This window comes from Acipenser ruthenus, chromosome 2 (assembly GCF_902713425.1).
Source record: "Acipenser ruthenus chromosome 2, fAciRut3.2 maternal haplotype, whole genome shotgun sequence".
Lineage (NCBI taxonomy): Eukaryota > Metazoa > Chordata > Actinopteri > Acipenseriformes > Acipenseridae > Acipenser > Acipenser ruthenus.
This window is the reverse complement of record NC_081190.1, coordinates 18,598,872-18,615,883: the sequence shown is the minus strand read 5'-3', so window position 1 is coordinate 18,615,883 and position 17,012 is coordinate 18,598,872. Positions and strand designations below refer to the sequence as shown.

General features: G+C 39.1%; 1 protein-coding gene across 8 annotated transcripts in view; it reads left to right on the top strand.

The window, feature by feature from the left end:
- Positions 1-17,012, top strand: part of LOC117408982 (protein lin-54 homolog) — a 25,218-nt gene extending 8,206 nt beyond the window's left edge. For 5 of the 8 annotated variants that reach the window (XM_058990632.1, XM_034014469.3, XM_058990621.1 and 2 more), the window contains exons 2-14: positions 3,610-4,381; positions 6,457-6,574; positions 7,178-7,311; positions 7,890-8,045; positions 8,155-8,362; positions 8,865-8,938; positions 9,495-9,689; positions 10,181-10,278; positions 12,047-12,118; positions 12,419-12,521; positions 12,617-12,754; positions 13,910-14,112; positions 14,387-17,012. In XM_058990632.1, the coding sequence (XP_058846615.1) occupies positions 3,650-4,381; positions 6,457-6,574; positions 7,178-7,311; positions 7,890-8,045; positions 8,155-8,362; positions 8,865-8,938; positions 9,495-9,689; positions 10,181-10,278; positions 12,047-12,118; positions 12,419-12,521; positions 12,617-12,754; positions 13,910-14,112; positions 14,387-14,588 (2,433 nt within the window). In that variant the 5' untranslated portion in view covers positions 3,610-3,649 and the 3' untranslated portion in view covers positions 14,589-17,012. Of the gene's footprint in view, positions 1-2,353; positions 2,470-3,609; positions 4,382-6,456; positions 6,575-7,177; positions 7,312-7,889; positions 8,046-8,154; positions 8,363-8,864; positions 8,939-9,494; positions 9,690-10,180; positions 10,279-12,046; positions 12,119-12,418; positions 12,522-12,616; positions 12,755-13,909; positions 14,113-14,386 lie in introns of all 8 variants that reach the window. The other 3 variants (XM_058990616.1, XM_058990627.1, XM_058990618.1) reach the window with 2 other exon arrangements.

The following is a 17,012-nucleotide window of genomic DNA, read 5'->3' as shown; positions in this document are numbered from 1 at the left end:
CCTAATGTAGAAATAAATCAGTACGACAGTTGTTATCGTCTCTTTATGTGTTTACAGAGAGGGAAAAAATCCAGTGTACTACACTGAAGTTCCACTTCTTTGCTTCTGCAGACAGAGCAATGATACATTGATTTAAATTAACTACAGCTCACACCAGCGATCATTCAATCACTGCATCCGATAGACATAACTTCACTCGTGAAATGGTATGAAACTCGAAATCCTAAAATGTCCATATAAGTGAAGAAACAGAAATGCTTTCCAATTATGAAGACACTTGGTAAGGACATTCTTAGTTATATATATTTTTACTTAAGCAGATTTGTTTTTAAAATGTAACACAATAAGATTAAATTAGCCGTTTCCTCCTGGTACCGAATAACATCCTGTGTTAGTCTACCTCAACAACTATATTCAATGAGTGTGCCTTAACACGCTCCCATTATAAAATGGCAGCAATCCTAGAGTGCAGACGTTAGCCTTCCTCCATTGACTAAACATTGGTACCGTAATGTGTTCTGGATCATACAATGGTAACAAGGAAGCATAGAATGTTGAACAGTACGCGGCATAGATTGCAAAGGGATGCTGTGTTTCGGTTATTTTTTTGTGACTTCATCATGGGAGCACTTGGTTAGTTTTTTAATGGTGATACAGTGTGTCTTATGCAGCAGTTTTAAAGTTGTCTTAATGTGAATAGAATATTGGTGATGATGGGATTTCTGCAAGTTCTTTATTTGTTCCTCAGCCAACCTGCTGTCCTAAAGAATGTTTATAGTAAGAGGCGTGTTATGGCAGCACCTGAGGTATACATTTCTCAACTTTTACTGAGGAACATTTAGCCAGGAGACAGGTGTTTTTTTGTCGTCGTCGTCCCCCCCCCCCCCCCCCCCCCACCTCCTGCTAGTTTTCTGTTCCCACAATATCCCACTTATTCAGAGACAGAGCACCAGCATTGTTGCAGTAGAGGGATAATCTGGATACGCTACAATGCGTTTCTTGTAAACCCTGGAGGGTGATCTGTAACCCGTTAATATTTACACATTAGAGTTACGGTCTTAGTTGCACCGTGTGCTGTTAACAAGCTAACACCAAGGCTTTAAAAAAACAGTTGCCCAGTTAAAATGTTAAGGGATTTGCAAGAATGTTGTGCAGAATAATTTAATTCACATTTCAATACAGATTTTACAATAGATATTTTAACAGTACAAATGTGCATACTGTAAATACTTTATTCTGTATTCAAATACTGTAAGGCCTTGCATAGTTTGGCTCCTGCTTCTCATTACCTTGTCAATGATCAAAAATAACTAATAGTTATAATACTACAGTAATCTATGGATTCTGAATGTATTCTCAGTGTTTACTTCCTTATGCCAAGCAGAAGTCTTAAATTACACAACCAGTGTCTTGTAACAGGTTTTTATCATGCATGCATCAGATCAGGGTTACCCACTGTGTCTGCTGGTTTTCATTCCAACTGAGTTATCAATTACTTAATTAAACCCTTAATTGAACTGATAATTTGCTTCATTAAACTGTTTTACTTGTATTCAGCTCTTATAATGGGTGCATTCACAGAGATCATTCTGCGCAGATTCTGTGCAGAATCTGACCCTTTTAGCCAATGATCTCCATGAACGCACCCATTGGCTAAATTGGTCAGATTCTGCGCAGAATGATCTCAGTGAATGCACCCACAGTTGTAGATTTCTAGTTAGCGCTAACATTTTAGAAGTAACTTGAACTCTGCTACTGTTTAAGAGCTGAAAACAATTAAAATGGTCTAATTAAGCAAATTATCATTTCATTTAAGGGTCTAGTTAAGTAACTGAGAGCTCAGTTGGAATGAAAACCAGCAGACACGGTGGGTCGCCAGGACCAGGATTGAGAAATCCTGCATTAGATAACAGGAGTAACTCTGAAATGGGCTGGCAGTGAGCTGATGGAACTTTTAGTGTAGCGTAAGTGATTAAACAGAATACATAGCCCTGAATCACTGTTACTGCTGTTTTGTGGAATTCTGATTTTTCTTTATGTTCTTTCAGTTTTGTAACTGCTGAACCCCAGATTTTTAAAGGACTTGTGTACAACCTGTCAAGTTTCTCTGCATGTTTTACTGTTTTTCTACCAAAATGCACGCAGTATTTACAGTAGGCTCCATCAAATTCTGCAAAGACAAAATTTTTATTTTTTCTTTTGTTTGTTTTGTTTATTATGTATAAATATATATATATATATATATATATATATATATATATATATATATATATATATATATATATATATATATATATATTATTTATTTTTTAAAACGGTGTACAACATTTTACAGCTATTTTCCCTCACCTAGCATCTTGTCCCATGATGGCAGCAGTGTGGAGCAGTGGTTAGGGCTCTGGACTCTTGACTGGAGGGTCGTGGGTTCAATTCCAGGTGGGGGACACTGCTGCTGTACCCTTGAGCAAGGTACTTTACCTAGATTGCTCCAGTAAAAACCCAACTGTATAAATGGGTAATTTTATGTAAAAATATTGTGTCAAAAAAAAAAAAAAAAAAATTAATTGTATGTAAAAATAATGTGATATCATCTAACAATTGTAAGTCGCCCTGGATAAGGGCGTCTGCTAAGAAATAAATAATAATAATAATAATAATAATAATAATAATAATAATAATAATGGCTAACTGGAACACTGCTGCAACAGGCGGATCCTGGTTTCATAACTGGATGGCTTTTTTTTTTTTTTTTGAGAGAGAGAGAGCAACATTCTTTCCCGGCACAACTCCCACTGAAATATAAATTCATAAATGAATTAATACATACACATTGCCATGAGATTTACAGTCTGTATTTTTTTTAAATAATAATAATAAAATATATCATACAGAATCTCATAAGCATTTCATAGCTATCATTATAAAGATATTTGTCAATCTTCATGTTTTAATAGTTTCATAAATCGATGGATTGTGCATTGGGTTTTTTTTTGTTTTGTTTTTTTAAAACATCCCAACAAGTACACGCTTGACCATGAACTGTTAAGTTACACAACACGATTTTTTTCTAATCCGCTATTACCTTAGCTACTGCTGTAGTTGTGTGTGTTTTTTTTGTTTTTTGTTTTTTTAACCTTTACTAGACTGCTGCATTTAAATGTCAGGTTCATGTATTAAAAGCAGTATCACTGATTTGCTAATTTTTCAAAAAACGTAAATAATACCTTATGTTTAAAAGATTAGTCAGTGCTTTGCCACAGGCTCTCAGGCAGCCATTTCTGGGTTTCTTTGTAACCAATAGAAGATCAGCTTCTTCCACAGCTAGCCAATCAAAATTGATAAGGATGGTATGTAAACACTTTTTAAAATGTTTTGTGCTTGGGTGCTAGATTAACGCAGTTCAGTTTTCCAAAACTTGCGTGGCTCTCTAGAAATATACCCGGAGTGTCTTTCTAGCCACACCATACATCACACAACCTGTTACATGAGGTTCCCTTATTGATGGCTAAGCTACTGAACGCTACCTCTTAGCTGAAATGTTAATTGAACTGGCTCTTCCATTCACACTTAATGAATTCCTAATGATTGTTGCTGCTGGTTGTTTTGCAGTGGCTAAGTCTTGGAGTAGCAGCAGTGGCAGTGTGTGAGGATGGAGGTGGTGTCGGCGGAGGTGAACAGCCTGCTCCCCGAGGAGATCATGGACACAGAGGCCATCGTGCTGGTGGAGGACGACCACGTGGGCGCCGTGGACGACTCAGAGTTGGAGGAAGAGGTTCCCATGGAGACAGAGCTTGCAGGGATCGTCAACCTCGAAACTGCAGTGCCTCAGTCTGTCCAGGTCTCTGAATCAAAGACCACCAGCAGCATAGGCAGCCAGCTGTTATTGACCAGCTCCACCACTGCCACAACCACCAGCATGACAGGGCTCAAAGCAGCAGCACCCATGCCAGTCAGCACGCAGCCTAGCAGCAGTGTTAGTGGAGGGCTGCAGAAACTCAATACCCCTGTCACCATCACGGCCAACCAGGTCATCCTCAACAAAGTCTCACAGTCCCCCTCGTCTGACCTCAAGCCCACCACCACACAGGTGTTCAAACAGGACGGACAAAAGCTGTTTGTCACCACCATCGGCAAGTCCGGGCAGCCCATTGTGCTGACACTGCCCCACACCAGCCATCTCGCCCAGTCCCCTAAGGCTGGTCAAGGCCAGGGTATGGGGCTAGACACCAAGATACAGCCCCAACAGTTTAAGGTGGTGACCATTGGGAGCAGGACAGACCTTAAGCCTGTGATTGGTGTGCAGGCCATGGGCTCTGGGAATCAGCTGATTAGCACATCCCAGCATTCAACACTGCAGGCCCAGCAATTAAAAACAATACAGGTAAAGAAATAAGACAAATGTAGGTGTAGTAACACAGAATGAATGAACTGAAATACAGACTGGTAGAAAGTACAGTTTGTGGTAACTGCTGTTCTAGTCTTGATTGTTATACACACAACATATGTTTCTAAATGCATGATCATATGTTATGATGATTACACAACACACTCAAGGATCTATCAAAAATGCCTGCAGTACAGACATTACTGTCAAACCAAAATTAACAGAAAGTAGTCCCTTTTAACAAAATACAGAATATTTTACTGTGTGAATAATGATTTCTTATGGAAGGTAAATGCCAGTATGGTTGTATAAAAGTACTAAAAAGAAACTGCTACGAAGAGTCTCTATCAACAACAAATGTTTATTTTTTGAAATTATGATTTGGTGTTTTAACTTTCAGATAAACTACAATTAAAGGCATCTGTACTCCAATTACATTTTTAATTAATTGACTGTTTTTACGATGCAGTAATTGGCATGGTTATTCCATAGTTCTTAACGGTGGCAAATAGTGATAATGTACCTTTTTGACTAAGTTTGATTAAAGTAGTTACTGGCTGATTGTGTCTACCCTGTCCTGTTCAGAGGATAAGTACTGTAGATTACTGGCATCAATTATTATGTTAGGGGGCAGCATTTGGAAAGTAAAGTGTAAAAATTTATGAATGGCCCCAGCCCCAACCAAATCAAAGAGATCACAATTTGCTTTGTACAGTACCACTTGCTCTAGTTATTTATAGTCAGGAAGCATGTTTTCTATTGAATATCAAGGACTCTTCACCTCTGAACCCCCTTCATGTAGTGTATAATTAGGGCTCCTGATTTTCGTTTTTAACCGATAAAACACAATAAAACATGAAATTGGTGGATAGCCAATAAACACCGGAAAAACTGTGGAAATGGTTAATCAAATTCACGTTGACTTTACCCTATTCTCATTAAAGTAAAACCTACTACAAAAATAATAAATACATTTCCCAGTGCTGCTGAGCAATGTTCTGCCTTCCTGACTTGCATCTATCATTGATTCGTTCTCAATACTTTAAACCCGCCCCAACTACTGAGTGACAGCACATTCCTACATTTCTATTGGAGACTCCGCTTGCGAGATTTAAAACGAGATTACAATCAGGTTGGAGGCTTGTTAGCGGGATTTCAAGCTTATTACAGTTAAGATACGGAGGATTTAAAACAGAATTATGGCGAAATGTACAAAAATGCCTGCAAACAAAAACCCCAGAAGAATGTGCTCATGACCATAGGGATTTCATTGTGGAAGACAGCAAAGGAAAGAAGGTACAACTTAAGTGTGCAAGTACTGCCGAGTTACTACTATACATATTTTGACAGAAAAAAAAAACCCGGTGGTGCCAGTGGTTTTCACCCCAGTTTTCTCCCCAATTTGGAATGCCCAATTATTAATTTTTTATCCCGGTTCAACGCTGCAACCCCCCAGCGACTCGGGGAACGGAGGCTGAAACACGCGTCCTCCGAAACGTGTTCCTGCCAATCTGTCATTTTTCGCACCCGCATGCGCCCTATCAGCCACAGGGGTCGCTGGTGCACGGTGGACCGTGGATTGCCCTACAGACCTAAGCCCTCCCTACCTGGGCGGCTTTCGGCCCCTAGGAACCCCCGGTCACGGTCGGCAATGACATAGCCTGGATTTGAATCTGCGATCTCCAGGCTATAGGGCGCATCCTGCACTCCACGCCTTTACTGGATGCGACACTCGGGAGCCCCCGTGAATCATTTTTAAAGATTGCTGTTTTGTTGTTAGCATTACTCAGGTAGTAGTTGAACATACTGTACTGCTAGTTTATTTTATCTTTTATAATAGTTGGGCATCAAGGGTGAATATCTTTCCCTCTTCTGCATTTATTTTTTATTGATTGAATGATTACTAAACTGCAGGTTCCCTTTGGGTAGGACTCAGTAATTCATGAGTCTGTTAACTGATTCCAGCGATTAGTTTATACATTAACATTTTTAATATAAAAATGGGTGTTGCAAATGTTTTAACATTTTCAAATTGCATTTATTTGATTACCTGTAAAAACTTAATGTTGCAGATTGCTAAGAAAACACAGACGTCTTCAGCAGGACCAATGATCACAAAATTTATCATCACAAAGCCATTGAACAGTAAAGCAATGTCTGGTCAAACTTCTGTTTCGCAGCTGATTGGAGGTAATGGTTCTTGTCCATTATATATTCAAGGCACTTTGTTGGAATCAAAGCATCATGGGGGATATTGCCAGTTTATTGATGAATTTCCCAGGAGTTCCAGCACTTGCCGTCTAATGTTTATTGCCTCCCTCCCCATATACAGCTCTGTTTGAAAATAATACTTTAAGCCTCTGCCATGCCCTAGCTCAGGTATGAATGTCACATAAACAGATTGCTTGTTTGGATTTGTATTTTCAGCCTCACAGTATTGAACCTCTATCAATTTAAATCATCCATTAGGACTTGCATGTTAAAATACAAATACTTCAATGTATGGGTGATTCACTAATGACACACACACACTCATTTTTAACTTGGATGTTTCTTTTAGCACTATTTATATTCGGGCCTAGGTGAGATGTTCTTTGAGAATCATGTGTAATTTCCCTTCTACATAAATGGAGATCGACCACTCTGCTTTGGTTTAAGTTAAAGTTACATTTGCAGTTTATGAAGATCTGTGGTGTAGTTTTTATAACATCTTTCTGTGAATTTCCAGCCTCATGTCGGATTTTATTTTTTTTCTATGTGTTTTTTTTTTTTTTTTTGATTGCTGATTTGCAGGCCGAGTCCTTACCCAGAACCCTCCTGGCACACCCCCGAGGACACTTTCTTTCTCGGAAAGCATCGTCGGAGCTGCTCTCGGTTCAACACCGCAAAGCAAGATTGCCATCTCGCCCCTCAAATCACCCAGCAAGGTCAGGCCTCTCACTCCTGTAACAGCAAGGGCTGTCCCCTAAACCTGTCGTCATGGTTCTGTGAGCACACTTGGGACAAATTTGAAAGGGCCAATCAAACCAAATACTATAGCCCTTAACCCTAAACCCCTATATAAAACTCTGGCTATGGGGGTCCCTGAGTGGGTCGCCTGGTCAAGGACGGCCTTGTGATGTGCAGGGCGAGTCGTACAGTCAGGGAAGTGCAGGTTCACGCTGTGTGAAGGGACCGGTCTTCGCTGGGGATTCTGGATGGAGTGTCTTGTTGGTTCTCCCATGGGTTAGGCAGGGACTGTTTCTCCTCATCGTGATACAGCAGACCCCACTCCACTCTCAAGGTTCCTGGGCGTGAAAGAGGAAGTTGGCTTGATCGGAGGGCACCCACTGAACTTTCAGTTCTCCTGAGCTGTGTGGGGAATTGCTGTGGTGAGGGAATCTAATTGGACATTCTAAATTTGGGAGAAACTTGGGGTTAAAGTAATCGGGCACTCAATGTTGGCTGTATACTGTGATTTATTAGTAGTACTCTATTCCTTGCTAACCTTATTGTCTGGCTGCAGCTGACGGTGGTGTCTGTGGCCTCCCAGTCTCCAAGCTCACCTCAGAAGTCAGTTGGGGTCCCGTTGAGCATGGCCCTGGGACAGCAGTTCCTGACAGTGCAGCAGGCAACCCAGTCTTCTCCAGCCAAGGGCATTTCCAATCACTCCACACAGCAGGTAAGTTCCTGTTCTGAGTTTCACTATTGTGGTGTATATGCTTACGTCATTTAGTAAATTACAAAGGTGGTGTTGGGTCTGTAACCAATTCTTCTGCTCTTTGATGTAGGGAGTGAAACCTGTGCAGACCATGACAGTAAGTGGAGTGGGCACCCCTCAGTTTAAAACAATCATTCCTCTGACAACACCACAAAATGTGCAGCAGATCCAGGTGCCGGGCAGTAAATTCCACTACGTGCGTCTCGTCACTGCCTCCACGGGCAGCAGCTCCCCGCAGACAGGCAGCCCCAGCATCAACTCGCACTCTCTACAACAAGGTAGGTGTCTGCTCTAAATGTCTTAATGCTGGACCAATACACTGTAGAGCGCAGTGGTGGTGCAGTGAGGTGATGCACTCGATCAACTCCGGAAAGCTTGGGATCGAATTCAGCTCAGGTCACAAGTTAAATGAATTTGGTAGTCTTGACTTCGCCCTCAGTGGACAGTAGTTTACAACCCAAAACCTCCACAAATTGTCTTTCTTTGATCAAGAAAGCCATAATATATCATAGGGTATGTGGAAAAGTTGTTAACAATGTTAATCTCTGCTATTCATGTCTCCAAAATGCTATGGGAGATATCTTATTTTGTGCCATACTACTTTTTTTTTTTTTTTGGTTTCATTATACATTTGTATGTTAAATATGATAGTTTTGGAACACTTAAATGATCAATTTTTATTGTTCATCCTGATTTATCCATACAGGTGCTGAAACCTGGGTGTGCCAAATTATCTTTTCAGGATTTTTTGTAATTCAGTTCTCTCATCTCTGTTAACAGCCAAACCGGTAGTGGTGAACACAACACCAGTGCGGATGTCAGTTCCAATTGTCTCTGCACACACCATGAAACAGGTGGGTAGAAATTCCTGATACAAAACCCGTCCAAATATTCTCATCCTAACTACTGGTAAGGTTGGGACAGCAACTGTTCTATGGTTTTAGTTTGTGTTGTCTTTAATTAGATAATTGATGGGAGTTTTTATTTCCAAAATCGTATAATATATAAATGCAGTTTATCGATGATACACGGTGCTCCACTGTGAGAGAGATTTCATTTTACCCAGGACAGTGGCCTGTCTAGATCTCTCTGGGCAGGTTATAAAAAAAAATCCCTTTGTTGAACCAATCCGTCTTGCAAGGACGGGAGAAACTAAATGTTGTCAGTAAGAGATGATTTGATAACTATATCTGAACTGCACTCTTATAATTTTATACCCCGCAACTGGATATGCATGCTAATCCAACTGCGATTAAACTTCCTGTGGAAATTCTATAGAGTATCAGAATCTTTGATTGTTTGGGATATAGCTTTATAAACACTCTCCAGGATTTGATGCAATTTTACATAGACATAAGTTTTATATTAAGTTGTTCCTTGAAGGGTAAGTGCCATTTTTTGTGTTTTCAGGTGGTCCCAAAATCTCTAAACGCAACTTCACAGATTGTTAGTACTCAGTCACAGCAAAGGCTTATCATGCCGGCTACTTCTTTACCTCAGATTCAGCCCAATCTGACCAACCTGCCCCCAGGCACTGTCCTGGCACCAGCTCCTGGCACAGGAAACGTGGGGTATGCTGTCCTCCCTGCTCAGTATGTCACACAGGCAAGTAAATGTGTGTGTGTGTGTGTGTGTGTGTGTGTGTGTGTGTGTGTGTGTGTGTGTTATTTATCCTCCATCAGTTATACTGTGAAAACAGAAAGAGGTGCTGAGGAAGCGTTTATTTTTTCTGTTGGCTAATCCAAGAACCTTACACGAAATAACTTTGATATCAAAGATCTCTCACTTTTCCTGTGAGACAGGGACGTGCATAGCATCAACATAACGGTACATCCGTTTTAAATGGAACAAGTTTCGTTAATGGTTACTAGAAAGCCTGGTCTTTATAGTACAACGGGCCTTTTCACAATGTCTTATCCTGCATTGGATGCATCATATTTTATTAAAGATTTGAATCTGAAGATCAATTATTAGGCAGTGTGTTTCCAGGGAACACAAAGAATATGAAGCCAAAGCTCAGATTTTGTGCAGTAATCTATAACAGTATACTCTGTAATACTATAATCTAATGTAACAATAAATATTTATATTTTCAGCTCCAGCAGTCAGCCTTTGTGACCTTGGCAAGCAGTACTGGGTTTGCACCAGGAGCAGCAGCTGGTATCCAGACCCAGGCCCGGTTACCACTCAATGGGTATGTCAGTTAAGAGTAGCAGTGCTAAGAATGTGAAGGGATACAACGTTCAGTGTCACAGGAGAACGTTATATAGAGGATACAGTAGAAAAGGGGTATGGTAAAATATTTTACATGTGAAGGATACCTAAAAAAGCGCAGAGTAAGTTGGTTTTCCTAGCAAATCAAATTTGTTTGCATATCCAAATTGTTTCCCCACTCATTAATTGAAGCCATCTAGGGTAGGTCTTTTTTAAACTCCTTTGTTGAGTTTTCATCAATATTTGAATGGTGCCAAAAGGAGTTTTATTTATTTATTAGATTATACTACTGTCCATCATAAAAGCACATTGGATTGAACCAAGTATTGTATTATTTCTATAAACATTTGTGACATTATACTTAAGAGTAAACTAATAACCATTCAACAAAACCTAAAGCTGGTTGTTATTTGTTGTGTTTAAAACAAATGACTAATTCTACTAACTTGAAAGTACATAGTTTTGGCCCCATAGCTGACTCCAAATTAGTATGTAGAATATGTATTTAAATTCAAAAGCACCAAAAATGTATTAATTATATAGAGGTTGGCATGGGTACCCGGATTTTAAATGACCAGACCTGGGTCTCTCTTTACTACCTGGGTATCGATTATGAATTTGAGAATTTAAAGAAAATGTAGAAAATATGACAGTGCAGTTGTAAGTGCAGGTCTCTGGCCGGTGTAATAAAGACAACGTTAAAACAAGCTTTTGCATGAAGCCTTTTCTTAACTGACAGGATATCAATGTTTTACACAAAACAATAACACACAGCGAGCGGCAAGTACACCTCAGTAATAATAACTGCAAACTGCTGCTGCTTCTCAGGAACTAAATCAGAAAGAAAACAACATAGCATCCTGTTGGGTTTATGTCAGTGATATCCATTAATAATAATATCCGTGTGGCTTCCAATATGGAATGCTTGATATACAGTTATTGCGCAGATATAGTTTCTTACCAAAAAGATCAAATAAGGAGCTGTTTATTTAAAAATACAGTATTGTGAGCGGTGTACCCCAGAAAACAGACTGAAAACCGTAAACTTTCATTTTATTTTAATGAAGTAGATCAACTAAGAAAGCAGACGCACTGCAAAATGTGCAAAGTACAAAATGAAATCAGTATGAGAAACATTACTCACACACTTAAGAAACCTATTTTGTTTTGGGTTAAATAAAAAATGTTGTGGAGCACATTAAGTAAGTGTGCGAGTGCTTCCTCCTTTTCAATGAAATATTTCCTTGGCAGAGTTTGTAAATTCCGTGTTCTCCTGCTTTGGTAAAGAAATTCCACACAACGCTCCTTTGCTTGAATGCCATGTTAACAACAACAGCGGAATATGACCAATAGATGTGCAGAATCCCGCAGCATGAAGCGCATTTAACATAACTGTATTCAAACAGAGATGTATTATTATTATTATTGTTATTGTTATTATTATAATGCTTCCACTACTGAAAGGTTACACAAGTCTACAGATCTGAAGAGACTAAATGTATGTGTACTATATAGTATTTAAATATGTATCATGCACTTAAAACATGAATATATGCGGTTTTTGGGGTTTTTAAATCATTACCTGAAAAACGATCTGTGTATTTTACACGACGGGTACCCGGTTCCGGATTTTCTACCCGTGCTGACCTCTAGTATTATACAATGCATGTAAAAGGTCAAATGAAAAACGGAGTTGTCGTAGGTCAGACAAATTGCACATTAAAGTGTACTTTTTTCACTTCACACAGGTTGTCTCCGTCCGATTCTGCATCGCGACCCAGGAAACCGTGTAACTGTACAAAGTCCCAGTGTCTCAAATTGTGAGTATGCACTGCTTTCTGACACTGTCATTTATAGTACTCCTTCAGCTACAGTGCATTTCAACTAATAGGCTTATACTGTGTATTCCAATGCAAATGCATACAATAGCAAGGTTAATGGTATGAAAAGTTATACATTTAGTTTACTGGTATTTTGATAATGAAAATTCTATTACAAATGAAGTATTTTAGGGATGTGAGAAATAAAAATGAATTGGGTTGTTGCACTACAGTTTCAGTTCTGTGTAGACTTATAAGGGGAACATTTCTGAAAGCCATTTGATTTGTGGGTTTTTTTAGGTACTGCGATTGTTTTGCCAACGGAGAATTCTGTAACAACTGTAACTGCACAAACTGCTACAACAATCTGGAACACGAGACGGACAGACTTAAGGCAATAAAGGTAAGAGTGTGATGATGGAGACTAATATCTTCAGTGTATGTGGCTGCTGTTGAAAACATATGAATGGTGGTACATTATGTTTAATCCTTTTGCAGGCATGCCTAGACCGCAATCCGGAAGCATTCAAACCGAAAATTGGAAAAGGAAAGGAAGGTGAATCAGACCGACGGCACAGCAAGGGCTGTAACTGCAAACGCTCAGGCTGTCTCAAAAACTACTGCGAATGCTATGAGGTGAGTTTCACCACTGGAGCCCAGCCTGCCTCAGGCTGCTGATTTGGTAACACCTTTCTGTCTTTCTTTTGGTTTAATAATGTACCAGCCCAGTCACTGTTAATGTAAGCCTCTCAGACATGTTGGCAGAAGTCAGAAAAAATATATAATGATATTTTCCCATTATATTTTTGCTGCATACAGTGGTATAGGTAAATAAAACCAGGCCAAAGAGCTTGTGATGCTCTGAAGACATGGAGTGGTTTAACCCTTTGCGGTCCATTTATTAAACGCGCGTCAGGCACGCCAGGAATAATTAATTTTCACACGCGCAGTTAATTTTATACGCGCTGTTTAAAAGTATTTTTTTTCACAGTCAAACGGGTTTAAATGGCCCTGCATATCAACAAAGCACACACTAGGCATCTCCAGCCCCTCCCCAGCCTTTTGTTTGCTATAGCGTTCAGCTGTGTAAGAAATAAATAATAATAATAATAATAGTCGTACATACCGATCGATCATCTCCAGATCACTCGTTTTATCACCAAACTCCTCAATAATGCGATCAAAGTCATTATTTTATTACTATAACATCTGAAAAAAGCTCTGCAAATGTCCATGATAGTCTCAGTGCGCTGACGCACTTAGCCAGCTTGTTTATTATGGACGCCCATTATCTGATACCTGATACCATGTATGACTATTCATGAAATACGCCTTTTTTTTTTTTTTTTTTTTTTTTTTTCCCGACTTGTCTCGGCTCCTGTCGCTACCACTCGGCAATTGAATGGTTTTCTCGGCTTTTTCCGGAGAAAAAACGACTAAACACCCGTTTATTGCGTTGCTATAATGATGTCGGACCCAGTCCGACAAAGGACCTGTGAGGAATAATTGCAATGTCGGACCCAGTCCGACAATGGACCGCAAAGGGTTAAAGCTCTATGAACAGAAGGGGGAGGGAGACCTGCACCCCACTCCACCAAACTAATAATAAAGCAAATGAACTATCCAAGTACATTCATTAGGCAGGTACAGGGATCTATTTATGAGTCAGTTTTTAGAACTAAAATTTAAAAATAACATTTTTTAAATGTATGAAACTCATTTAACAATATTCTCTAGCCCAGTTTCATGAATATCAAAGTTAAATGTCTTCATGTGCCCTCCGCAATCTAGGCAAAGATCATGTGCTCTTCGATATGTAAGTGCAACGGCTGTAAGAACTTTGAGGAGAGTCCGGAGCGGAAGACTCTGATGCACTTGGCAGATGCAGCGGAAGTCCGTGTCCAGCAGCAGACGGCGGCCAAAACCAAGTTATCATCCCAAATCTCTGATCTGTTAACAAGAACAACACCGGCTGTCACCAGTGGAGGGGGAAAGTAAGTGAAAGTGGACTTGTAATATACTTTAGAGCTAGTCCGATTTCAAAACCAATCATGTGGACCTTTTTTCCTAAACACATGTTGAGGTTCTGTGTGGTATGTCTCCCATGTCTTGAAACTTGAAATACATACTGTCTAACACAATTTCTTGGCATTCCCATAAGCTTTATTTCCCTTTGCCTTCTAAGTTGCTCTTGTGTGTCTGTTTTATTAGATTTGTGGGGTTCATGCTTATGGAGCACCCTTTTTTCACGTATTTTCTTGATTCCAGGTTGCCCTATACTTTTGTCACCAAAGAGGTTGCTGAAGCGACGTGCGAGTGTTTGCTGGAGCAGGCGGAGCAGTCGGAGAAAGTGAACAGGTCCCAGGCCGCGGCAGAGAGGATGATCATAGAAGAATTTGGACAGTGTCTTATGAGGATTATAAACTCTGCTGCAAAAGCAAAAACTGACCCCTGCTCTATGAACTCCTGAACTCTCCAAATAAAGCCTTTGTCCTCAACAGAGAATGGAGCAGGGTAGAAAAGAAAGGTTGGCCTCTGCGGTACTGGCGATGGACACCTCTGTCTAAGAATAATCTGTTTGTTTGGAGCTTGTTTTAGAGTGACCTGATAATGCGATCATGTAAAATTTAAAAAGATATTTTTATGAAATTTTCCTTTTGGCTCTTTGACTTTTTCAAATCATGTTGCTTCTTTCTGGTGATATGATGATGAAACTTTTAACCATTCTTATTTCCATTAAGCTACATATAAATACCTTTGTATCCCACTCTCACTAAAAACAGTTAATCTTTGGTTGGTATGGTTTTTTTTACCATTAGCATTCTTTGCAGATTAATTTGTGAAGTAAGGCTCTTTCAGGAACCAGAACTAATCACTGACTTTTACTTGCCCTTTAGAGTTTGGGGGCTTCTGTTTTTCTTGTTTCCAGATTGATCTATCCATATAGATGAATCTTATATAGCCATGTACCATTTTCAATTCACTATGAAGCTGCAAGCAGGTAGACTACATTAACTGCAAAGGGTTTTTTTTTTTAATGATCAGTGTATCAATTTCTTTTTTTGCAAAAGGGAAGCAGCAAATAAAATGTAACTGCAAGGAGAATGGACCAGATGGGCCATTACATTGCTCACAGCAGATCTATTAAGTTTTTAGACAAGGGAATTAACTGTTGTTTGAGGTTTGAATCAAAGTTGGTTATCTTTTCCTTTATTGATGCAGCAGTAATGCATTGAAAGGATGCTTGTTTCAAAATCATTTAAAGACAGTATGCATTTCCAAAGCTTTACTGTGGTGGCCTTCATTGCATTACACTGGGTTTTGCCAATATAGCAAACTAATGTGGATCACCTGCTTTGATTCTTGTGTGTGGAATTGCCTGTCCTCTAAAAAGCATAGCTCACCTCTCCATCGTTGTGTAGATATACACAGATAAGTTCTAGAGGCAGGCACCTTCATTTGTGCCAAGTGACTGTCTTGTCTAGACATCCTCGTCAGATCTGCCCAGGTCCTGTAGTTGTTGAGTGGTGCTCTGTTTTTCTACAGCTAATATATATGAAGGTCTCTTACTGACTTTCAAGTAGCCTTGGCTCAGTGAGAAAGCAGAGAGTATAGCTGGTACCCACCCCCCACCAAAATCAGCCATGGTTGGTGCATTCTCCTCATTCTGCAATGTGCAATGGGTATCTGCCATGAACATCACTAGAGGATTATAGACTGCATCTTTTCTTGCTTTTTCCTAAATAACAAGCTGGTTATACAGATAAGTAAGGTTTGTGAACTGAGTACACTGTCCATATTTTCAAAGTCAGCTTTGTTCCTTGGATGACTTGATCATGATGGCATGCCAGTTCTCAAAGGTGGATAGCTCTCTAATAACCCCACAGCCTTCATCTCTAACAGGGCAGGGTACATCAGTGCTTTTCCTTTTGTTTTTTTTTTCTCATTTCTGATCTGTAAATACATGTGCAAAGCTAAAATATTTTCTTGTTGTGGTACATTTACTTACAAATAAAATATTACAATTTGTACTTGTTCATATTGATGACAAGAATTACAACATTTGCCCTTTTCACTGTAGCCCTCATATTCCCTGTGTACTTGCTGGTTGTTGTCTTTTTTTGTTTTGTTTTTTGTTTTTAAAGGGAACAAACAACTTCACAAAAACATGAAGTCAATATCCTTATTTTAGTTCATTTTATTCACAGAAAATAGCACAGGTTAGTTTTTTTTTTTTTTTTAATGTGTACATAGCCCACATGCTAAACTGCTTCTGATTCAGACTGGGGAGTATGGAGAGATATTGTATAGTATAAATGTAAATTAGTGTAAGAGAATAACTGGTTTATTAGACCTTCTTTGTACTTTATCAAGGTTTAAACATTTGCAATATCCTTTTTCACGAACTGAAGCTCTGTACTAATATGTAAATATGTTGTGTTTTATTCTTAATTGTACCTCTGTAATGTGTATTTAAATCTTGTGTGAAGCTAACTATCTGTAGTATTTGGATTTGTAGATTGTGTATGATGATGGGGTGACCATTGCTTGTTTTAATTTGAAGGTGGAAGCCAATGTTTTTAGTTCCGTGTTTGTTAGTTTCCTTTTTGTTTGTTTTTTTTCTTTTCTTGTTTCAACCTGCTTTGTAAACTCTTCTGCTTGTTTTTGTGTAGAATCATTTAATTTATCAACCTGTTACCCCCCCCCCCCCCCCTTCAGTTACTTAGAAGCATTATGCCAACATAGTAAATAATATCATTCAGATTTATTAAAGGAAAGATCATTTAATTTGCAAAAAAAGATTTATATTTAGTAAACATACTAAAACTGTTCAGTGACAGTCTATATTGTACGCAAACTATAAAGCAAATAAAATTTATACAGTTCTGTAAAA